At 37.9% G+C, this 26,283-nt stretch overlaps 1 protein-coding gene across 3 annotated transcripts; it reads right to left on the reverse strand.

Moving 5' to 3' along the window:
• Window positions 1–1,087: 1,087 nt before the first annotated feature.
• MKRN1 (makorin ring finger protein 1) lies at window positions 1,088–26,065 on the reverse strand. 3 transcript variants are annotated; one of them, XM_026723833.2, is made up of 8 exons: window positions 25,831–26,065; window positions 13,589–13,717; window positions 11,940–12,160; window positions 9,064–9,290; window positions 5,629–5,843; window positions 4,886–4,929; window positions 4,221–4,359; window positions 1,088–2,759 (listed from the first exon to the last, which is right to left on the reverse strand). In XM_026723833.2, the coding sequence occupies exons 1-8, from the start codon at window positions 26,034–26,036 to the stop codon at window positions 2,675–2,677; spliced, it is 1,266 nt and encodes a 421-aa protein (XP_026579618.2). In that variant the 5' UTR covers window positions 26,037–26,065; the 3' UTR covers window positions 1,088–2,674. The 3 variants fall into 3 exon arrangements, with proteins under 3 accessions (XP_026579618.2, XP_026579485.2, XP_026579552.2); XM_026723700.2 differs by having other exon boundaries at window positions 4,819–4,929; XM_026723767.2 differs by lacking the exon at window positions 4,886–4,929.
• Window positions 26,066–26,283: the final 218 nt, after the last annotated feature.

Genomic DNA, 26,283 nt, shown 5'->3' on the forward strand with positions numbered 1-26,283 from the left:
CCAAAGATGCTGCTTCCAAATAATGTACAATATAGGTTTAGAATGTTTTATGTAATCTCACAGCTCAGATATCATTTCATAGATCTCATCAGAGTATTGCAGCCCTGCATAGTTCTATTACTATTTTATTTCAAATTCAGATTTTTTTTAAAAAAATGGTGATAGGAATTTGGCAAATGTTCTCTGAGTGCATTGGTCTGATAATATGAGATAACTGTAATCCTTGTTCTATCAGATACATTAAATTAATGATGCATTATTGAATCAGAGCATGGAACTACATAGAAAGAACATAGACGTGTGTGAGCCAGACACTCACTTTCTTGAAATCCACGTGGCAGTATTTATTCTCAAATAGGGGTGTTGCACCCCGCCACTTCTACTACAGCCACAATCAGAGCAAGTGAGTAGAAAAACTCAGATTTTTTTTGGCCATTGTTGGAGTAACTTTCTATAATTCCTCTATGGCTATAGAGACCATTATCTTTTTAGATGTCCATATCTAAAGCAAAAACCTTTCTTACGAGGTTATTCAGCCCTAAAATGATGAAATGTGAATAAGAAAATAATTCTTTAATGGCTATTTACATTAACAGAAGCATGGTAAAAGGCTAGAAGAAATCAGGTTTGGAATGCACTGGATATCACTGGGTCAATTCGTCTTAATAACTTTACAAAGATCAGATCTGAGCACAAATATACTGAGCAAGATCATTTATTTTAATTCACTGAGAGGACAATATTGTATTTTCTGCCAGTTTGTCTCTACCTAAAATAGGTCTCCCAAAAGCTGTTAATTGTTTTGAACAAAATAAATTAGATCCATTAATGCCATCTGATTCATTCAGAGATAATCAGGCTGATGTCTCACAGTGACTACTTGGAAGATCCATACATAAAATTGTCAATCTAATAATCCAGGCAGATTTATGGTAGGCTACCTTAGATTAATGCAATTTTTATAGCATTTAAATAGAAATTGAAGCTGATACTCAAGTTGCTGCAAAATTTAAAAAAAAAAGCCATTTTCTCCTCCCGAATGGATTTCCCCCCCATCCCAATGAAATCTCAAGAATACAAGAGATCATACTTTTTTTTCTTTTTTATTTGGGAAAAGTGCTTCTTACAAAAGGCAGCTGCAAAGTAACACAGACTTCAGCAACATATTTTGATTCCATTTAAAAGTGAAAGGAAATGCAATCTAAAAGGACATAAGCAGAACAATTCAAGGACAACCCAGCAGCATTAAATGTAATGAAAGTTAAAATTCCCTTGAAGAGGGGAGAGGAAAAGAGGAAAAAAGACTTTGATGACCTCAGGAGTTCTTCCTGGTAGAACTGGAGCCTACTTAGCTAACTCAGGTGTTCTGCAAGGCATCAAGGATCCTTCTAAGAGAGGCAGGGATTTTGTGGTTTTAACTCTGATTAATTTATCACTGTTCTACAACTTTGCGAAGATGAAGAGAGTACAAGAACCCCAATATGGTGGTACCCTAGTGGATAATTTGGTCCAAATTCTGGCTAGCAATATTCTTACACCTGTGTGACTCAGATACACCCAAAAGGAGTAGAAGGATGACTAGGAAGAGAATGGAGTGCTGGTGTCAATAAGGAAGTGTCTACTCTATTAGTTGTTTCAAAGACAATTTCCACAGAATTTGCTGAGACCACAACATTCATTTCAAAATCCAGTTGAATGTTAAGATATCATGCACCAAAAGGTTTGTGTAAAGAAGGGGATGAGAGACTAGAGGGAGAGGGTTTAATACACACATATACCAAGTTGCCCAGCCCTTGGGATACAACTCTGTATTTTATTTGTATATACATACATAGAAAGTTCTCCTTTCACACACAAACACATTTGCCTTTCATGCCAAACAGTAAAAACCGGAACATTCGCACCTGGTTCTGGTTACACAGTAGTAAATAGTAAATGTGCAAGTAAACAAGAGACCAAAACCACAAATGAACACATGTACATGAGGGGGGTTTGGAATGGAGCTAAAGCCAGCCAAGAAAATATGTGCTGGCCTGAAATCTGAAGTAGGAAAATTGGTTTTCAGAGTCTCTTTTTGTGGAACAAGGCAGTTGGCCAACATCTGCCCATCCCCCCCGCCGTACAGCCAGTGTTCTCAGGTTTGTATCTGGGCTCTTAAAGATGAGTGTGGAAGTCCTGTAAACATTTGAACCCTGGAACTGGGTGAATCCTGTCAGGAACACAGATATAAAGCAACAAGTCTAATCTGTCTGTCAGTTAAATCCATTTTTACAAAAAAAAAACTAACGCTTTAAAGGTTTATTTCATGTCATTTGTTTAACAGAAAAAGAAACACACTCCTAGGGCTTGGAAGAAGGGGACAGGTGGGAAGGGAGGAAAAAGGAGACAGATCTTGGGGTGGGGGAGTTATAACAGCAGCACCTGGAATTGATAGGCCTGCCTAGGAGAAAAACACAGGCACTGCCACAACACCACAGGAAAAAGAGCTACTGCCTGGGAGGGTGGGGGGGCAATGGAGCAGACAGTCCAAACACCACAAAGATGTGCTATAGGTCCAAGTCATAATAGTCTTCCAGCTCATCATGAAACAAGTCCCATTCATCCTCGGAGTCTGTTAGGTCATCATCGCCTCCTGCCGCCAGCAACATGAGAAGCATTTCACCCAGCTCAAAGGTCACCACCTCATCCTCATCATTCTCAAAGGGATCGCTGCTCTCCCTCTCTTCAATGAATTCCCAGAACCGGTTTCTCCGCTGAGCCTACAAGTAGAGCAGAATTACTGGCCTCACGTGAGCGCCATTCCCCAAACAAACCTAGTCTTCCAGCGTAGATGATTCCTACAGCTGGTGTTCCAATATTCCTTGTTCCTCAAAAAAAAAAAAAAAAGCTTAAGAGAGAAAGCTTGGTCAAAGGGGGATTATTTAGGACAGGGGTGTCAAACTTGACTTCATTGAGGGCCGCTTCAGGTTGTGTTTGACCATGGGGGAGTGGGGTGGGCGTGGCCAGGGTGGGCGTGGCCAGCTGAACGGCACTCATGTTGGGGGTGCTGAGCGCTCTGCAAGTGAAAACGGAGCTCAGGAAGGCTACATGTGACCCTCTTGAGCTCCGTTTTTGCTGGCAGAGGCACCATGGGCCAGTGTAAGCACCCTTTGAGCTGGATCCAGATCACGGTTTCCGGGACGGTCCCGTGGGCCAGATCTAAGCACTGTGCGGGCTGGATCTGGCCCTTGGGTCTTGAGTTTGACACCCCTGATTTAGGTCAAGATTACCTCTCTAATGCTACCAGTATCTGAAAATCAAAGAAAATCTCTACAGATACCCATGCAAGGAATTAGGATCATGAAAAATATAATCATAATCCTGACATTTTTTACAACTTTTTTTCTGTTGGGCAGACATTTTGCATACTTGCATGTAAGGTGTACCTCTGTGTCAAAGATGTAGCCTAAAAACAGACAAACACCACAGCATTATAACAAGCCTGCAAATTGCAGTCTACCTAACAGGAGGTACCTTTGGATACTATCCATTTTCTGCACATTCAAGAAATTTCAAACAAGAGATGATAGAAAGGGATAATTAAGCTCTTAGTTGACCACAATAGAGGGCTAATAGTCTTGAGGGGGTCGGCTACAGCCAGGCCTTCATTAATATATCTTACTAATTTAGATTTGGTGGGAAGACTCTCTTGCTAATTCTGATACAATTTCATTCCAGGGAGGGCTACTTGATCATTCTTAAAATAAAAAAATATTAAAGCTACATCGTTATCCACCATTTTATAATTAAAGTAGACAAAGGGGACTAGATACATTATTCTAAGTAGCACTAAGCGAACATTTATGTAGAACAATGCATGTTTCACAAAAATCAACTATTCTTACCAAGTCATCCTACAAGAAACGTTCGTTCATTCAACATAAAAATATAGTATTGGCATTGCTCTGATTTGGCTACGTTACATTTAATCATGCCCATTACATGATCCTGGACTTTTAAGTTGATTAACCTCTCATGATTAAAAGATGTCAAAAAACGGTGCAGGAAAAAAATTATAAGAGGATATGAAGTTTTTGCTTCTATAAAGTTATTCTTTTGATGCCCCTTCCCCATCCTGTAGGTCAAAATAGTTTTTATTCAACTATCTTCAGAAGTCTAATTCAAAACTTATTTTTCTATTGCAAAGGGAAAAAAAAGTCAACAAAAGCAGTGGGACTTACTCTGTATCTACTTGAAGTTCCCACTTTCTGCCTTTGGGGTTCCTCTCGGCGACCATCAGGATATGCGTGTTTGTAAAAACAGTTCCCTCCAAATGGGCAGCTCCCACGGCCTTCATCAAAATACCTGCATGGCTTGTTGCTGGAAAGGAAAATATCGCAACCCTTACTCACAGCATAGCCAATCAGATTTCAGTATTGTATTTGCTTTATAAGCCAGGTGACTTTTTCTTTAAAAAAGAAAGACTGCTTGTTGTGGAAACCATGTTAAATTAATTAACATATGTAACACAGTGGATTACGTGGATGTGCATACTGAAAAGGTGTGCGTATGGATAGGTGCATGCAGAGGAAACACTCCAGTATAAAATGTGCTATAGTTTATGACTAAATTGTAAACTGGGTGGACAAGGGAACAGCACATGAGGCTATTTGGCACAAAGGTTACTTGTGTACGCAGCATGCATCTGCTCGTGGTTAAAGATGCATCTCATGGGGTGGGGTGGGAAGGAGGCATGAGAGGACTTCAGGTAACACTTTTCTCCATGTACGCCCTTTAACCTCTGCAGTCAAACTCGGTTCGAGGCTGCAATGCTCATACCTCATTGCCTCCTTGTATTTCTGAATGAGTTTCTGCTTCTCTTCCTTCTCCTCCACCCAGTACTCACTTGGAATGACAAAGTTAGAAGTGATCCGACATTCTGGGCAGGACCTGGGAAACGAACAGACTGCACTGCAAAATTCTACATGACAGGGGCACCATTCCCAGCACAGACATACAACCACCTTTACAAGCAGTCTATTGTATCTCTGTCCGGTCTATTGCATTTTTTTAAACAATGTAAAACTCCTCCCCCTCCACCCCCAAAACCCCCCCAACCCAAGGCATTTATTGAGGTTTTCAAAGAACATGAAGGGGAAAAACATTTCACACACAGACTCATTTTTCTTTAGATATAAATAAATTTATTTTTGTAACTTTTGTTTTCTTGGATGTCCATATTGGTTTGGTTTGGTTTTTCCAAGCAGATTTTAAAAAGGAATGGGCCACTGGCTCAGTAATGAACGAGAAAAGACTTAAGAAACACATGTTTGGAGTTTCTGTCTCTTGCACCACTTGATCCCAAGTGATTTTGTATAGAAACCAACCAACAGAACAGCAGGTTGCTTCCATTTAACAACAACAAAAAAAGTATGACTTAACATTCAAACTCAGTGGACCTTGCTGACCAGTCAAGAATACTGAAGTCAGAAAATTGATCCAAAAAACCCCCCACTCAATGCTGAATTATAACATTACTTATGTATTAAATGCAGTCTTGGGATGAAAGAGGGACGAAGTTGCCAGTTCACACAAAATACTAATTCTCCCCAAGAAACAAAGCACAACGGACATGGGGAAGTGCCTCACTTTATGATCTTGCTCTCAAATTGTTTAGCACTCCTCCACTTGCGAATGCACTTGAGACAGTAAGTATGATTGCAGTTGGATAGAATCCCAAATCGACGCTCGCTGGGATTGGCTTTTTCATATACCACCTCCATGCAGATTCCACACACCATGTCTTTACTACGCTGAACTGCAAAGGAGAGCTCCATGTCTTTCTCATGTGCTTCGATGCAAGACTGTGAAGGAAAGGAGAAGAAACTGACACTATTGATCATAAAGTTGAAGTGAGAGAGAGAGAAAAAACCATCATGAAAGCATTTAGCGATCTATAACTTCTGCAATGCTCTACTCTGTCAACTTCAAATGTAATTTTTCCTTAAAGGTTTCAGATTATAAAACTCCCCCTGGGCATGGAAAGAATGAGAACGGGTGAATGTTTTACTTTTTATACTGCTTTCTTGGCGCCTTGTCTTTGTTTTTTTAAAATTCTTCTGACAGAAAGAACTAAAATACTGAAATAAAATACAGTTTTACTAAAGGTGGGTTAGTTTTCAGCAAAAACAAGACCGATAATATATAAATAAAATGCATGTAACATAACAAACCCATGGTATCTGCCCACAATTAAGTTCCATTAGTATCTACTAGAAGCAACTGTAAATGTCAAAATGGCAATAGGTAATCAAACTATCACGTATTCAGAAATAGTTGGACTATTTATTCCTTTACCCCTCCAAATCCATGGAAATGAAATGTAACTACCAATTCCAGTGAGTAAGCTGAAAATATGCATCCTGTGCACAAGAATATTGTATCTTCTTTCTGTGTTGTGTCTTCTCTACAATTGAGGACAGTGATTTTAATATAAATCTTGAAACTCACTTCGTTCATTTTTATTTGAAGCCCAGTACTGTAAAAGGTATAATCATGTATTTCATCCGTCTAGGTATGAACTAACCTGAACTGGATAATCACATTTAACATTTACTGACCATAATAATATACTGGCATATAGTAATAGGGAGAAGCTGGATAAAATATGCTATTAGCCATTTCAGAAGGATATTCAGAATCCTATCATTTCTCACAAACATTTATTATTGGTAAGTTTGTCTGTGGTTCCATTTTTTTATTTTTTTTTAAAGTTGATCCCTTCTATTATCATTGAAATTCACTTTATATAATTCCCACTAAAGTTTAAAATGAAATAATGATAAATACATTGTCATCTGTAAAGAGTTTCTCATATTTTAAAGTCTGTGGTTAACTTAAAATACATACTTTCCCAATTATTGCTCCAATGTATTTCAAAGGGGAAACATAGCATCATGTATCCCACACAGATGGCAGGCTCTGAAAATATTTTATTTTCTAAGAATCCATCTCTTAGAAAGCAAAATAACACCAAGTAGTTTATCTCACCTCCTCAAAGGAACAGTTAGGAAAACGATAATTATCAAGTGCAGAAACCATCTTGTTGCTTGGATATTCTGGATCAGATGGTTTATCTGGAATTCTTTCAGTTGGATTCAGGCCTGCATACAGCGTAGAAACAACCTTAATCGCTTTGCAACAGACCTAAAGGGTGCTTCTCTCTTAGTCCTGTTGGACCCCTTAGTGCAGGGGTGTCAAACTCATGTCACGGCAGCATCATATGACGTATCGGGACTTCCCCCCCCCACCCTTGCTAAACTGGGCGTGGGCATGGCCAGCGCGTGACGCATCCGGCCCATGGGCCAGGAGTTTGATAGCCTTTCTTAGTGGCATTTAATGTCATGCATCATAGCATTCTTTTGGATCTTCTCTGAAGGTTGGCGACTAGGAGCACATTTTGGCAGCAGTTCTTCTTCTGCCTTAGTAGTCAGGTCCAATTCTTTTTTGGGAAAGACATATCAAGCTTTGGCATTTCACTGCAGGACACCTAAGGACTGTCCCTCTCCCCCATCTTGCTTAATATTTACCTGAAGTTATTGGGCAACACAATCCATTGGTTTGTGGTTCCATATCGTCCATATACTGATGATACTCAAACTTACCCCAGTCTATGGACAGACTAAGACTGAATCCCAGTAGACAAAAATACTGTAAGTACAGAAACATTTGGGATCTATAGATATTGTTCTGGACAGAATTTGTTTCCCAAAAGAGCAGGCACACAATTTCGGGGTGTTCTTGGACCAATCACTCCTACTATAGCAGCATCATGAGCCGTGGTGGTGCAGTGGTTAGTATGCATATCGCAAGCTAATTCTGCTGACTGCCAGGAGTTCGATCCTGATTGGCTCAAGGTTGACTCAGCCTTCTATCCTTCCAAGATCAGTAAAATGAGAACCCAGATTGTTGGAGGCAATATGCTGACTCTGTAAACCACTTAGAGAGGGACGATAAGGAATATGAAGCTTTATATAAGTCTAAATGCTACTGCTATTGTTATGACCAAGAAAGCCTTTGATCAGCTTTGTCTGGTCTGCCAGTTATGATTTTACCTAAATCAGAATGCATTGAAAACGGGGACCTGTACAGTCATCATCTTCCAGTTTGCTTTACATGGGGCTCTTGTTGAGGAAGGTCCACAAACTGTCATTGGCTGTCCATTTGCTAGCCTGCATTATCAAGTTTAGTGAAATGATCCCTATCCTTCAGGGAGACAGTACTGGGTGCCAGTCGCTTCCAGACCCAATTCAAAATGCTAGTTATTAGGTCTTAGACCTTTGGTGCCATTTTCTGCAGGTAAAATTTCCCTATTATTTGCTCTAACTAAGAAGAGATGCTCTGGGAGAAGGGTGGGGATGGAGACTTGGAGTTGACTGCTCTAGTTTTCTTTATTTTGGCCCCCGTTAACACTAAAGCATTCTGCCCAAATTCTGCATAGCAGCATAACCAGGCCATCAGCCACTTGCTTGGACCTATGATAAGAAAGATTTAAAACACAGAATAAAACATAGAATAATAGAGTTGGGAGAGACCTTGGAGGTCTTCTGGTCCAACCCCCTGCTCAAGCAGGAGATCCTGTATCATTTTAGACAAATGGCTTTCCAGTCCCTTTTTAAAAGCCTTCAGTGACAGAACACCCAGAACTTCTGAAGGCAAGCTATTCTGTTGGTTAATTGCTCTCACCATTCGGAAATTTCTCCTTAGTTCTAGGTTGATTTTCTCCTTAGTTTCCAACCTTTGTTTCTTGTCTTGTTTTTTGGGTGCTTTGGAAAATAGTTTCCCCCCCCCATCTTTGTAGGAGCCCCTCAAATATTGGAAAAGTGCTATCATCTCTCCCCATGTCCTTGTTTTCATTAGAGTACACATACACAATTCCTGTAGCCGTTCTTCATACGTTTTAGCCTCCAGCCCTCCAATCATTTTTGTTGCTCTTCTCTGGACCTGAGAAACCCTTTGCAATAACTCAAAATTTTCTGTGGTTTTTCTAGCCAACGACTTATTTCACTTATTTTTCCCACTTACCTTTATGTGTAATGATCTCTGTGCAGCATCAGCGGGATGGAGGACTTGCAGGCCACACATGTCGCAAATATCCCCATGAATATATACGCAGTTTTCTCCATAACGACATTCTCCTACTGCAGCATAGGGACAGAGCTGTTTCTTCATCTCTAAGCTGGTTTGCTGTTTTTCATATTCCTCTTCAATTACCATTCCCTGCAGAGGAGTTTCAGTGCAGGAAGGAGCAGCTGGAGCAATCAGAATGAAGACACAGAGCATTTGATTTTTGAATGGCAAAACTTGAGTAGCCTTTTTTTTTTAAAAAATGTAATCATACAAAATATTTTACTTAAGGAAAATAGCTACAGGTTAGTCCTCTTTTTTGTTTTCCACACAAAATATCATCTTACAAATTATTTGAAACCACATAAAACATCTTTTTAATGTATTTCAAAAACATGGACAGGAAAAAACATTTAGTTCAGTAGTCCATTCCAAGTGAAACATTTAAGAACGTACATACTGTACAGCACATGAAAAGCATGGAGGTATGCTAATGTGCACATTTTGCATGCATGCAGACTGACATGTAAAAGTACCACCTTTAAAACATTTAGCCAACTACTAAAGGTAAAGGACAACCACGGGGAGGTAAGTATTGACAATTATTACTAATTTCAATTATTATGATATTCGGATTTTGGTATCTGGTAGTAGAAAGCCAGAGAATGAAGCATTTCAGGTGTCTTTTCCCAAGTTAATACAAATCAGCTTAATAGTGAACCCTGCTCATATAGCATGGCTCATAGAAGAATGGCAGCTGCTTCACAGTGCTGATTTTTCTAAATAATTTTTCATATCCAGGAGAATGTTAAGAAATCTTCTGTGTAAATCAGGTTCCATCATAGCAGGTTTCATGGCAAGGATAAAACTATATGAATGATTTAGTTCACAGCATGCATGTTTGTGTTATTTTGGTTGCGTCCAGGACTTGAGTAGTAATATGTAACAAATTATGGCTAGGTTCCTCCCTAAACATGTCATTAGAGAAGTAAACGTATTATTAAAGAAGTGCTGACAACTGGAAATGTATACAGAGCAATAGAGTGAGTTATTCATCAACAGCTTGACTGGATTAGAAGAGAAATTATTTGAACAAAGAACAAGATCTGCACACCAAAAACAAAAAGCTGAGTCACAAGAAGCAAGCTGAACAATTTAGGCCCTGTGCTCTTATTAGCATCTCTGAGTAATGCTATAATCATTTGAACAAAATAAACGTAGTACACATAGTCCTGAACAATACAAACACAATTGGGATTGGAATTTCCATCATAAATTGCGATCAGACCCAATTTGATGGCCATACTTACCATTGTTGTAAGAAAAGTCATATGGGCATACAATAAGTATAAATCCATCTTAACTGATAATATATGTTCCCAGGTTTTTTTGGTTTTTTTTGTCAGAAACTGGCAAAAAAACGCTCACAAATTGTGATCACATGAGCCAGGGAACCAGTTCCAAGTGCCCAAATTGCAATCACATGACCGCAGTCAATAGCTGTAAGTTCAAATTTGGGTTGTAACTGATTTTTTTCAGAGGCTGTCATTGAATTCAAGCCCTAGTTAAACTAACGGTTGTAAATCAAGGACAACCTGTACTTACTGAAAGTTTAAAATAACGTAAAAAACAATCACAGCTATGTTTAAGAGCCGTGGTGGTGCAGTGGTTAGAACGCAATACTGCAAGCTAATCATTCTGCTGACTGCTGATTGTAGCAGTTTGGTTCTCACAGCTCAAGGTTGATTCAGCCTTCCATCCTTCTGAGGTCAGTAAAATGAGGACCCAGATTGCTGGGGAAAATATGCTGACTCTATAAACCACTTAGAGAGGGCTGTAAAGCGGTAAATAAGTCTCAAGTGCTACTGCTATACATGTGGCAACAAATCCAAAAGTTACATTTGAATGGTGATAATTTATTAGAACCAACTAAAATATTTAGAACTAACTAAAATAATACAAAGGCCAAGCATGTGTGCTTGCCATATTTTTAGTTAAGCAAGGCACTACAAAAATTGGGCATAGGGAAGAATCAAGGAAGCCTAACTCTCAGTCAGAACTGATATTATAAAAGATACAATTTGAAGTACAAATGATTAATTCTGCATTCAGTCCATAAACTGTATCAGATATTGCTGTTATCAGATTACACTTAAACTTCAGGAGAAGAAATGGTGGTTTGCTGAGGTTCTAAAGATAAAAAGTGATCTTCAGAGGCTACAATGTTTTTCACTTCACACACAAAAAGAACCAACTTCAGTCTGAAAAAGAACATTTATTACTTGGATAAGGAAAATATTCCTAATAAAAGGAAGGATAAATTACTTGGACAAATTTATATTCTCTTGTTTAACTCTAAACTATAGAAAGGCAAATGATACGGAAAGGCAAATCAAATCTCTCCTAGCTAATAAAATCTGGAGACTGCAGCAGCATTTTGCATATACAACTTCCTCTTGCTGCCCACACTCCTTATTTGTTATTATATTAGGTATGATTTTTTTAGGTGAGCGAGTTCAGTGGACCTTCCTTCAATGAATGTGCAATTTAAAAGCCTCCCTAGAATATTTGGCACTTTCAGACCACAACAGATGGCTGGCCAATTGTGCTCAACTAAATGGACCATAGAGAGGCACTGCCCTCAGTGGCAAGACTTGGAAGAAACCCCATAAATCAGTGTTTGATTTATTATAAGGCGGGTTATAACACAAAGCAGAACAACTGTTCAAATGAATAGCTCTTGCTTAGATACTAAGTCTAGGGAGACCCCCCCTCCAAAAACAGCCCCAGTTGGCAATAAAACATTTATCACTTATTACAACGAATCAACTTACCACGACCAAAATACGGCTGCCCAGGAATAAACTCCACAGCATTCACCCAATCTTCAGCCCCAGCTCCTGCAGCTGCCAGTTCTTTGTCTTCAGTTTCACCGCTGCTCACTTCAAGTGTTCCAGGAGATGGGGTTACATCCGTTGAGGCCGAAGGATAGGGTTTTGCAACTGGACTCACAGTAGTTGTGTCTTCTCTTTTCAATGGCTTGGTATGTTCATATCTGATAAGGAGCAAAGACAGAAATTGCAAAAACAACACTATGTGAAGTCCAGTTAAAAGAAATTGCTTCAAGGAATCAGAAATGCATTGCATGGAAGAGGGATGGGAAAGAGAACCCATTAAGATACTTGAAGTGGCCTTAAACAGTTACTTGACAGTATATTTTGAAGTGACTTGTTAAGCTTTACTGAGGTAAATATTTTCTCTAGCACTCTGTACTGCTGGAAGAGCCATCAGATGATATAAGTGCCCTTGTGAGAGATACAAGCCACTTATCAACTTGTTTGATCAGTAAAAAAAAGCAATTATTGGGAAATCAAAAACTGTTCTAAAAAGTCTCTAAAGCAGATTTTGAAGGTCAGTGAGAGAAAAGGAATCTGCATTCCCATATTTGTGGACTTCCATTCATTACAGTACTGGATTATATCCTAGGAATTCTCTTTCTTCCAATTATTTCATCTTTACATTTCCGCATCCAGTTTGTGTGTGTGTGTGTGTGTGTGTGTGTGTGTGTGTGTGTGTGTGTGTGTTTTTATAAAATCAGAAAATAAAAAAGAGGAAGAAGAAATTATGCATGTAGGAGTACTATATATCATTCTTCCTGAGCCCTTTGCATATGTATTAAAGAATATATACTTTATTACTCTACACGTAGACTGCTCACCCATGGATAATCTGGAAACAAAAACAAAATAACTTCACTGTTTTGGGGCTTTAATATGGTTGTTGAATTAGACATGTGAACTTTTGAGAGATGGTCTGTTTTCTCTCTCCACATATTTTGCAGCCTGGAACATTCATTTACATTTGTGGATGATGGGGATTAGAGTGACTTTAGAGAGGCATCCAAATGGAAGGTATCAGGTTAGTCAAAGCTAGAATGAAATGGGACACAGCAGTAAAATATTTATTTTGTTATGGTCCTGCCTCCTAAATGACTTCTATAAAAGTTTTGCACTGTTCAGAGAATGGCAATTAGTAAGCAGTTATAAACACGATAGCTATTACCGTCTCAAATTGACATTATATTTCCAAGTTCAGTTTATGATTAAAATTCTACCTAACAGTCCTTTTTCTCAGTATCTGCATAAGCTTCTGTAGAAAACAAAATATATCAGTATAACACACTACATGAAGTTTCCCAGTGATGTGAAACCATTTGATGGTAGCACTACAAATCACAATCCTGTTCTTTGCTTACAAATATAATAGTAGTGGCTGCTTTCACTATACCAAGTAACATTGCTACTACATTAGCACTGATATTTACACCTGAAACGGGTAATGTGCAACTTCCATGATCAGGCTTGCCCATGTTTTATCACATTCATTAAACTAAAACTTGTTTATCTCTTTAAAAGTCACTGAGGATAACTAGCCAGAAATATAGGGAATTTGCTCCTGGTAAAAATATAGAGCATTTCTATACCTGCAACGATCTCCATAAGCACAGCATCCTCTCTGAAAATACCTACACACCATGCCAGAGTGAGTAGTGTAGAGGTCATGGGAATAACGGCAGTTGTCCCCTTCCTTGCAAACACCATGCATGAAATATCTGAAAGACATAAATTGGTAAATATGGCTGAACCAGAAAGAATATTGTGATGGAATTCCATCATGCCTGCTGGAAATACATTACAAACACTCCTGAATAATAATCCTAATGTTCTGGAGTGCTAAACTCAACACTCTAGTCATTAAGAGCTCTAGTGTTGATAATTAGTGTATCATGGATTTTTCTAACTACATTTTGCAGCTACCTAAACTAATAGCCACCACTGCTGAAAACTCCATAAACATATACTGTAATCATGTGAACGTGATATCCAATGTTCCTTGCTGGCAAGTAAAGTCAATTCGGAAGCCAGCAGGAAGTTGGAAGCTGCTCCCTCTCCCACTGCTTGTTCACCTCCCTGCACTTAATAGGGGCATGCCAAAAAGATTCTCCTGCCTATAGAATTGCTTGTGCTTCACAGTTCCTGCCTGGAACTGCTGGGATTGCAATTGCTAAGTAATGGGTGTACATGTCACAATTAGCAATACAAATTCCAGCCTCAATTGCTATAACTCAAGAAACTACCTGTAGTTTAAGATATAAACATTCTGCCCTAGGGAGAGATTTATACTTATCTGAATAAAATGCATTCTCTTTTATTGCAGGATTTATATTATTATAAAATGGAGCAGCAAAGCAGCACTTAATTCAAACTTTGGAAATCCCTTTTTAAGAAAAGTATACAAAATAAACAACGGTAAGAATAAAGTGGGATGCCACACTGAATTAAAAAGGAAGTGTGTAAACCAGATGAGCATGGTCAAATTAGAAAAAAAAAACTACCACAAAAGGTAATAAGCTTTATTCAGAAATTAACAACCCAAGAGTAAAATATAACAGGCTTAGGGTTCCTTCCGAACCAGCTTCCAATAAGCAAAGTCAATTGGAGAAGCCAGATACACTTAATGACTGTCACAAAAAAAGGTCATAAAATTGAATGTGGTCACATGATGACTTAACAACCCATCGCTTAGTGATGGACGTTTGAGTCCCAACCATGTTTGTAAGTCAAAGAATAGAATAGGATAGGATAGGATAGAACAGAATAGCTTTGTCACTCTGCATGTACACTAATCAGCATATATTAAAATGAAATTTCGTTGCATACAGCTCTCAAAGGATCTCCAATATACACTCTACAAACATGACAAAACAAATAAATACAAAATTATGCATATACCATTTTTATCTTTGGTTTTGGCTGCTTATAGGTTCTTTAGTTAAGCAGATCACCAGAGAACCTTTTAATGTGAACTGAAGCTGTAACTGATCAGTCAAGCCTATGTCTACATAGTCTGATTCTTGTTTTTTATTCTTTTGCCAATTTTGCCCTTCCACCCTAAACTGCAATTTGTATGCTTTTAAATGCAGGTTTGCATTTTATTAAAGTCATTCATGTCATGTGCAGTCTGTCTTAACAGTCACCATTATTTTGTTAAAATACACCTACTTGCAAAATCAATAAATGAAAAGCTAATAGAAATGAATATATCATGTTTTAATCCAGCCAGAAAAAAGAAAACTATGGAATAGCACAGATGTGCAAAATATTTCAAGCTTGACACACATTCTCTCAAACCTATCGGAAGAAGCACTTTGACACATCCAATCCTGTATTTGAGCTTGAAATACTTCTACTAAGATTGCACAGTACTGAAATACTTATCAGGTTGAAACAGCATATTTTGAATTTAAAATATGTCAGACAGCTGTACACAATAGTATCAATATTATATAACAGAGAATAAGTACAGCTTCAGTTCCTAAAAATCAGTTGAAACACTTAATTTCCCCAAGTCTGAAAAATAAAAAAATTGCCTGCCTATCTTATATAAAGCCAAAAAGTCTTCTCAATTAAAGAAGTGGGAAAATTATAAAATCCAGACCTATAGTAAAATACTCTCCTTTCATGCAGCAAAACAAATTTTGCCATCAATTAAAAATACATTTGCTCAAGGCAGTAAATATTCCCAAAAGCAGATATTGCAGCACTTTTTTCAACACTCCTGAATGTATTGGCATTCTTAAATATCTATCTGCAATTCGAAGAAATGCACAAAGAGATAAATTTGAGACCGAATTTTAATATATCAGACAAAAAGTTTTAATATATTAATATTTAATTCATTTTTTTCAATGTTACCCAAAGAATAATTTGATTGCATATCATATCTAAAATTAACCAATTATAAAGACAGCATAACCACTTTTTAAATAAAAAATGTACAAATATTTAAAAAAAAGTGAAAGGAAATGGAAAAGGATTCATTTCAGATTGCTAATCAAATGACATCTTAATATGATCAGGTTGAAGGTAACAGAATATCTTTATGATTTCATAATATCCCATTAAATTTCAGTTTTTACAAGATTACTACAGAAATTTATATACTGCCTAATCTCAAAACACAGTTTACAGCGCATGAAACCTAATCCCTCTAAAATTCAAATTATGCCAGTTAAAACATTCATAATAAAGTTAAACCCAGTCCCTGAAAAAAAAATAAACAAAAGGCTATTCAAACACTGCTTTATTTCTAAACTGGGCTTTATATATAAACACTGGCACATTAAATTTGAGTGGACCATCATTTAACAAGTGATGAAGCACCCTAAAAGAAGTGTCATATTGTTAAAGTGGTTCTTCACTCAGCAGAAATGGGCAGCTAACATTTTATACCAACTGAAATTTATACGCAGCCTTCAAAGGCATCCCCAGGCAGAAACACACTGCAATATCCAAGCTTCAAATGATGAGTGCCTGAGTCATTCCCAGCTCGATTCCATTGGAAATTTACTGAGTATTGTGTGAATTTAAAAAATACACTGCTCAAAAAAATAAAGGGAACGCTTAAACAACACAATGTAACTCCAAGTCAATCACACTTCTGTGAAATCAAACTGTCCACTTAGGTAGCAACACTGATTGACAATCAATTCCACATGCTGTTGTGCAAATGGAATAGACAACAGGTGGAAAGCATAGGCAGGTAGCAAGACATCCCCAATAAAGGAGTGGTTCTGCGGGTGGTGACCACATACCACTTCTCAGATCCTATGCTTTCTGGCTGATGGTTTGATCACTTTTGAATGCTGGCGGTGATTTCACTCTAGTGATAGCATGAGATGGAGTTTACAACCCGCACAAGTGGCTCAGGTAGTGCAGCTCATCCAGGATGGCACATCAATGCGAGCTGTGGCAAGAAGGTTTGCTGTGTCTGTCAGTGTAGTGTCCAGAGCATGGAGGCGCTACCAGGAGACAGGCCAGTACATCAGGAGACGTGGAGGAGGCCACAGGAGGGCAACAACCCAGCATCAGGACCGCTACCTCTGCCTTTGTGCAAGGAGGGACAGGAGGAGCACTGCCAGAGCCTTGCAAAATGACCTCCAGCGGGCCACAAATGTGAATGTGGCTGCTCAAACGGTCAGAAATAGACTCCATGAGGGTGGTATCAGGGCCCGACGTCCACAGGTGGGGGTTGTGTTTACAGCCCAACACCATGCAGGACGTTTGGCATTTGCCAGAGAACACCAAGATTGGCAAATTCTCCACTGGTGCCTTGTGCTCTTCACAGATGAAAGCAGGTTCACACTGAGCACATGTGACAGACGTGACATGGGTCTGGAGACGCCATGGAGAATGTTCTGCTGCCTGCAACATCCTCCAGCATGACCAGTTTAGCAGTGGGTCAGTAATGGTGTGGGATGGCATTTCTTTAGGGGGCTGCCCAGCCCTCCATGTGCTCACCAGAGGTAGCCTGACTGCCATTAGGTACCAAGATGAGATCCACAGAGCCCTTGTGAGACCATATGCTGGTGCGGTTGGCCCTGGGTTCCTCCTAATACAAGACAATGCTAGACCTCATGTGGCTGGAGTGTGTCAGCAGTTCCTACAAGACGAAGGCATTGATGCTACGGACTGGCCTGCCCGTTCCCCAGACCTGAATCCAATTGAGCACATCTGGGACATCATGTCTCGCTCCATCCACCAACGCCACGTTGCACCACAGACTGTCCAGGAGTTGGGGGATGCTTTAGTCCAGGTGTGGGAAGAGATCCCTCAGGAGACCATCCGCCACCTCATCAGGAGCATGCCCAGGTGTTGTAAGGAGGTCATACAGGCACATGGAGGCCACACACACTACTGAGCCTCATTTTGACTTGTTTTAATGACATTACATCAAAGTTGAATCAGCCTGTAGTGTTTTTTTCCACTTTAATTTTGAGTGTAACACCAAATCCAGACCTCCATGGGTTGCTAAATTTGATTTCCATTGATAATTTTTGTGTGATTTTGTTGTCAGCACATTCAACTATGTAATGAACAAAGTATTTAATATTTCACTCATTCAGATCTAGGATGTCTTATTTTTGTGTTCTCTTTATTTTTTTGAGCATTGTATAATAATCAAGGAATCAGAGAAATTCTCCCAAAACTAGTTTGCCTGCCTAATATGGGAGACACAGTGTCTGCTGGAATAATGCTTCCTCTTTTACCTACAGGTGCAGTCTTGAAATCATGACCCATGTGCAGAGTTTCTTACTACTTCTTTAGCAGTTGAGTTGCTAGGAAATATTCCATTAAGCTAGGATGCAATATTCCAAATAATTCCATTAAGCTAGGATGTTTTAAAGCCACTGCTTAATAGATTTGCATTAATCCTAAATGTGTTTCTTCCCTTAATTACATCTGACCATTGTTAAAAATGCATTTTGTACAGCACATCTAACTAATGATTGCACCTTGATAGTATTTCACATGTGCCTGTCAGATTTTAATTCAAATGCACATATAGGAAGAATTTTAAAGATTAATATTAAATATTCAAAATACAGTGGTTTTTTGTTGTTGTTGGGACTAATGAACAGAGTGGAAAAGGCCTATGGAAGTTTTTTATACATAGTATTTGCAGTGAGATTATTATATGCACAATGATTGAAAAATTGCAAAATACCCACAGCAGAGGAATGGTGGGTGAAAATGAGAGAGGGTAAAACCAACTTGGCTGATTAGGGAAAGAACAACTACATATATCAGTTATTTTACAGACTTTTTGCTGAACACAGATAAAATGTAATTTTGATATCAAAAAGAGTGGGATATGGAAAGGTACCATGGTATAACTACAGAGACTGATAGAATAATATAAATGCATTTATAACTGCTGTAAAGAAGATCAAAAGCTGCTTCTCTATATCTTTCTTTTCTTTTGCTTGTTTATTTGCTTGTTTATTCACTTACCACTTTTCTTTAGTTTTTTTTTTAATCTTTAAATTTGTATTGGTTTTGCTCTCTAAAAAAATCTCTTCCATGAAAATTAATTGAGAAATAATAGTAAATTTTATCCTACTTCAGACTCATTATGTGAAGACTTAGCTCCCTGGAAAAGGTTTTAATTCTAAAAAAAAAATGGAAGGAAAGAAAAGAAACAGGACAGCCAGCAGCAAAGTGGATGGATTCAGTGGCAAGAGTGATGAAAGGCCTAAAAGACCACCTTAAGAATAGAGCAGTGCTGTCAAACTTTTTATTTATTTATTTATGTATTTATTTGTTTGTTTGTTTGTTTGTTTGTAAAATATGTACAAGATGTATAGGTATGAACATAACATGAACAAAGGAAGTAAATACAGTAAATGGGGACAGTGAGACAGGGACGGTAGGCACGCTGGTGTGCTTATGCACACCCCTTTAAGGACCTCTTAAGAATGAGGTGAGGTCCCCCTGCTCTTCATATTATCACTAGAAGCATTATTAACGCAAATTAGACAGAACCCAGACATAAAAAGATTAAAAGTTAAGAAAGAAGAATATAAGTTGCAAGCATTTGCGAATGATATGATTTTTTTTTCATTGAAGAACCAATAGAAATAGGACAACAATTGATGAATGAATTAGAACAATTTGGAGCAGTAGCAGGACTAAAAATTAATAGGAAGAAAACAAAATTAATGACCAAAAATTTAACAGAAAAACAGAAATTAGAACTAGAAGAAGTTATGGGAATACAAGTGATAAAGAAATATTTAGGAATATGGTTGACAGCACATTGTAAGACACTTAAGAAAAATAATTATGATAAATTAATGCAACAGGTAAAGAAGGATTTAGAAACATGGGGCAAGCTGCAACTTTCATTATTAGGCAGGATTGCTGCTATTAAATTGAATATTCTTCCAAAATTCCTCTATATATTTCAGACGATTCCAATCAAAGTAAATAAAGTTTTTTAAAGAACTTAATAAAATAACTGCAAAATTCATCTGGCAAGGGAAAAAACCTAGAATAAACTTAAAGGCAATGCAGGATATGAAAAGCAGGGGAGGGCTGGCACGTCCAAATTGGGAGCTGTATTATAGTGCAGCCTCTTTAATATGGTTGAAGGAATGGGTGAATTTAACTAATAAGAGAATATTATTCTTAGAAGGCCATGCTTTTTATGGGATATTGGGAAAACTAGCCAGAAATATTTTCACAGACACCTAATCAGATTCATTATTAATTGGAAGAAAATATGGAAAAAAACACTACTTAAAGATACCAATCTGGATCTCAACAATGGAGGCAATGATCCACCCAAATAATTTGGATATTACTAAAATGATTAAATATAAGGACCTATTGGATACACAAGGAAATATGAAATCGTGGCAAGACCTTCAAGATCAGGGATTAAAAATTGATCGGTGGGTATATCTTCAAATCCAAAGTAGATACAAACAGGACAAGAAAGAATTTGGAATTAATAATAAACTCCAGCAATTAGATAAAATTTTATAAGGATCAGGCAAAAAAAAATTATAATTATTTATTAGAGGTAGAATTAGAGGAAGAAATTGTTAAAGGGAACATGATAGCCTGGAGTAGGAACATAGGACGTAGTATCACCTTAACAAAATGAGAAAAGGTCTGTAATAAAAAAGGGTAGAAATAATAAAATCGGTAGCGTACAAAGAAAATGCCTATAAAATGTTTTACAGGTGGCACCTTCCTCCTTCGAGATTAGCGAAGATGCACCCCAATATGAATCCGAACTGTTGGAAATGCAAAAAAGAAAAAGAGGGAACTTTCTTCCATATGTGGTGGTCTTGTACAGAAGCTCAAAAATATTGGCAGAAAATTAGAAATTGGTTGGAGGAAATGACAACAGAACAGATCGAATTTAAACCAGATTCCTTTCTATTAGGGATCTTTGATAAAGAACTACCAAAAAAAAAGTGAAATATATATTAATACATATTTTGACAGCAGCCAGATTGGCTTTTGCACAATGTTGGAAACAGCCTCATGTTCCATCAGAGGAGATGATTATCCAAAAAAATTCAAGTTGCGCAGAAATGGACAAATTAACCTTGGCATTAAAAGATAAAGACACTTCAATATATTATGACAGCTGGAACTGCTGGTACAAATGGATAGATCAAAGATAGGTTTCACACTAAAAGGCAAAAGAAGATATGATAGAATCATAGTAGTGATATACAGATATATGTAAGGATTAATTGTGTATATGGTATAAAATAAGGATAAAAAGGAGGTCTCACAAAGATGAAAATGTTTTTAACTGTTTTCTATCTTTTTCTATTTTTTTCCCCTCTTTCTAGACTCCTTTTTCTCTCTTGCATTTATGTATGTGTTGTTGGTCTATTTTAATTGTAAAATCAATAACGTATATTTAAAAAAAAAAAAAGAATGGGGTGAGGTCCATGGTAGACAGTTTGAGATTGAAGCTATGAGGGTTTGAGGCTGTAGTAATGGAATTGGGTAGAGCATTCCAACTTGTAGGCATGAACCGGATGTGTCACATGCTGGCCACGCCCACTCCCGATTTAATAAAGGGGGGGAAAGCTGCAATATGTCATGTGATGACGCGAGTTTGGCAGCCCTGGGATAGACTACCATGGAGAAAAATCTGTCTATGTAGTCACTAGAAGTCAAAAATAACTTGATGGCATATAATTAATAAAAAAAAGTTTGCAGCAGCTTACCATAACATTTGCTATGCTCCTATCCCTTTGTGGTTATGCACAACCACAAAGTAGATGGGCACGAAGGGATTGTTGGGAGCTGTGAAGCACAAGGTCGGAATGAAATAAAGTGGGACACTGGCAGTTAAAATGTATTACATATAGATGTGTCACTTAAACCCATCCTAGCCATCCATTTTTAAAAAAATCCATATACACAGTAAGCTATGATCACACATCAGTACAATGAAATAATCTTATATGGATTTAGACAGTGCACAAAATGCCTGTTTTACCTCTTCAGGTACTACAAACAGTTCGATTGCCCAAAGGTTATCTATTAAAAGAGCAGCTGCCTAATTTGCAAATTTGAAATGGCAACCTCTAGCCCATAAAAAACTAGGACCTGCCTTTCACTGAATCAAAACATTATGGCAAACTTGCTACATTATTATTAAGTTACATTCCTCTGTGGAAACAAGTATCAAAACAATTATAGCAATAACAGGTCTGGGATTTTAAAACACACAATACATCCAAAGATGAAAGGCACTTCATTGTTTCTAATTTGTATTTAATTGAAACATTAACTTGGATTATGTGCTGCCTGCAGAGGTTTCATTACTTTAATCTGATCATGCACATTTGCTGCTAGGTCCTACAATGACCTCAATAATGTACAGTAAAGCTCTTTTGTTAACAGATAAGCAACGGGGGGAACAGATGTGCTCAGGAAGGGGAAAGTTAGAAATAAGATGAGATAGTAATAAAGCAAATAATTTATAATAAAAAATATACTAATTATGAATATAAAACTGAACAAATGTAAATAGTTTTAATTATTTTCACCTCACATTCTTTGAAGATGGACTTTCCCAGCATCTTTCATATAGTGTTTGAGTACAATGAGACAAATACACACAAGGCCAGACTCAGTAAATGTTACAATTGTCAAATATGAAGTGAACAGTGAATCTTTTGTGCAGTACAATTTGACCTGTACAGATTGAGTTTCAACAACGCCTACTCCAAACCTGAACATGTATTCAGTACAGATGCTTTAGGCCAGATGGTTAAATCCACTTCATTTTAACAACAGCCTCAAGTGAACCTATAACATAGCAAAATCTCATGTTTTTAACAATTTCACTGATAGGAGATCTTTAGCCTGAGGTGACGCAGCATAATTAACCTGTTTCTTATCCTGTGTTCATTAGATGTAGTCATTTTAATTTAAATCAATTGCATCTGATTTTATGTTTCTAAAAAAAGCAATTTTGAAGAGTAGTGAAATAGATTCTGATTCTATACTTTTTAATTAACTGTGACCCATTTTAGCTACCTGACTATTATGCATTCACTGGAGCATGGAAAAGCTGCCCTGCTATTTACATCAGGGAATTGTATCCAATTCAGTCTGTAATAAACACCCATAGGAAATTATGCTTAAGATGTTGAAATTATATTATTTCCTGAGTTAATTATTACATATTGTTCTTTATTCAGATTCACACTGGGTAACTACTTCAAATCAGAAACCAACTCATGTTATACAAGCCACTAGAAACTGAGAGACCACAACCACTAAGAATTTAACCTAATAATTTAAGAGACAGAAAAAAAGTATGAAGTCTACAGTATGCTCAGTTTTAGAATATCTATTCAATATAAATTTAAATATAATATTTTAGCTAAAAGATTCAGGATCAGCATCAAAAGGGATACTTTCCAAAATTTATTAGAGCCAAAGCCATCTTAATAATAGAACAGCTATTATTCCAAAATAATCCATCCTTAGTTTATTCAGCTTGGACAGAAGTGAGGAGGAAAATCTCTAAATGCATGTTTAAACCTATACTTTATGAATAAGAGAAACTGTGAAAATTCTGTGTCTCATTAACCAGATTTCCCATGAAATGAAGTTTTCTAGCCATACAAAGCACTGAAATGATATTTTTGTGTATTCTGAAAAAGAGAAAAACATCTGCAGTATTATCACATTATCAAAGAACAAAATGGAACCCAGATTAAACTTCTTCCCTCTGATATTGTGCATGCATATTCTTACATTTAGATTTTTTAACTTGGCACATCAACAGTGAGGCTAGCAACAAAGTTTCATATATTTTACAGTTGCATATTCATAACATTTTCAGGTGACCTTCATAGGACAAATACCATTTACTAACTGACAGTAAGCAAGTTCAGATATAATCCAGAATACCAGTTAAAATATCTAATTATGTCCAATTCCCACAATTGCAAAAACATATAAATAAGTTAAGAAGTAGGATGAGATACTAATTTTTGGTACAATTTCTCCATTTATATCCCATTCCTAGAAGTTAAAAATATCAGTTTCTCTTTTGTGGCAAAATCATATTTAATCCATTCAAATCGACAAATTGCAAAGATAAAATTCTCAACTATTTATTCTAAGATAAACTATTATAAACTGGATTGGATCCATTGATGACTTAAAAGTTGCAAAATCTTACACAACAATTTTATACAGATTCTGGGAGTTCTCCCAAATTATTTTATGTGTTCTTGTTTCAAAAATAAAAAAGGATATGGTCCATACTGATGTGAGTTCTGCAGCTAATACTTATTTCCTTGAATATATTAATTTCTTATTTTCAAATCTTACTGATTGTTCAAACCTTATCTTATTAGATTATGCATTTATTTAAAAGATTTATAAAGCTCTCATAATTTGTGGCAAGTAATTCAAAAAGCAAAATCAAGAAAAAAATATACTATCCAAAGCCAAGATAAACAATAAAACGCAACAGATAATGAACACTTATTCAAGGCTAACAATAATAATATACATTAATATGATAGGCTTTTGGTACTTGGCAATTTTATTAGATTCTGCAACAAGAAGTGACAGAAAATAGGAAGAAAGGGAGGGAGGGAAGGAAGTGGAGAGAAGAAATAAAATGACTGATTTTCTTTTAATAGTTAGTCCCTTTTGGACTTTTTGCACAAAACAGGAAAAAAATAAAGATACATGACTTTCAGTAGAAAAAATAGTAGTAAAAAATGAAGGTGATGTAACCATAAAGAGTTTACTTTAAATTTATACTTATAAGAGGGCTTTGGCACTTCTGAACAACATGAAACTGGAGAGCAAAATGCACAGTATACTATTCTTTGAGGATACAATACTACACGAGTCAGAAGTATACACCACTTCTATCCAAGATCAAAACCTAAAAATGAATTCATTTTTAATACACTCCTATATACATACGATACTACAAATAGCCATTTGAACGCATTCCAAGTAGAACTTTCAAACACACCAGGCAATTCTTTTTTTAACTTTGCCCATCACAAAGCAGCTTGCACAATCCGATTACTATAATGTTAAGTTTCCACGTAATAAAACATCCTGATTGCAGCTACCCTGTCAAAGAGAAACAGGATCAAAGAGGAAAAAAAGAAAAACCCGAAGACCTTAATGCTAAAACTCAAAAGGCGGTGCAGTACTGTAGGTTGTTGGCAGACACCAACAATGGCAACAAGGAAAGATTACACTTGTAGTGATGCCTACGAATACATAGCGGTACTTTTAAGAAGGGCTGATGAGGAGAGAGAGAAATAAATACAAAGACTCCAGAGAGGGCAGGGAATATTTGCTGTAGTGAAGTAGTAACCAAAACAAAAGGTCGCGGAGGCCAACGTGATAATAGTAAGAAAAACAACCCAGCAAGCTCCAAAAGTGGGGAAAGGCACCGAGAGAAACAAAAAAGGCAAACCCAGCTTCCCTCCAGTCTCCACCGCGATCGCAGCCCCCTTTTGCCTGGGCTTTGTGCGGGTGTCAGCTTGGCTTCATTAACTACCCACTGCAAAAATAAAAAATAAAAGTCAAGCCAGCCAAGACAGGGAAGGGAGCGCAACAGCGATCTAAAGCAGCTTTTTATATGCCAGAGACAAGAGGGACAAAATATCCCAGGGAAGCCAGCCAGCCAGGTAGGAGATGACCTTAAGCGAGGGCGAAGTCTGGTTTTATCTTCAGGGCGAGAGAAACGGGAAAGAAAGCGTCGACGGGCTCTCAGAAAGGCGAGTCGGGACCGGGAATGGTTGGGATGAAAGAGGAACCGGAGGCGCCATCAGCCGCCCTCGTCTCAGCACGTTACCTGCAGGCGACTTGCTTAGTCCAACAGCTGATGCTTCCCCCTCCGGCTCCGGCGGACGGTGGTTGAGGCTCGGCTGTGGGGAGGCTGGAGGCCGTGGTGGTGAGGGTGGTGGCGGAGTCGCCAGCGCTGGAAGCCGTGACAACCGCTGCCGTGGCTGTCGCTCCCGCTACTCCGCCACCACCGGGGGCCACCGCAGCCTCCGCCATTATTGTTTACCCCACACAGCGACGGCCCCACCGGAACTTCCGGGAACGCATCCTTCCGGCTGGTTGCACGGGGCGGGGCAAAGTTCGAGGGGCGGAGTGAAAAGGACGGGAGGCGGGTTTTACTTCCCTGGTTTCGCCTGGGGCGGAGGTGGCGGGGGGGGGGGAAATGAGGCGAGAGTCCTGCTCTTTGGCGCTCTTCGATAAGCCCCGCCCACTGCGATAGAGGAGGGTCTGCGGATAGCGATTG

The sequence above is a fragment of the Pseudonaja textilis genome, chromosome 5 (genome assembly GCF_049901715.1).
Source record: "Pseudonaja textilis isolate UNSWEBS1 chromosome 5, rPseTex1.2, whole genome shotgun sequence".
In the NCBI taxonomy this organism is placed as follows: Eukaryota; Metazoa; Chordata; class Lepidosauria; order Squamata; family Elapidae; genus Pseudonaja; species Pseudonaja textilis.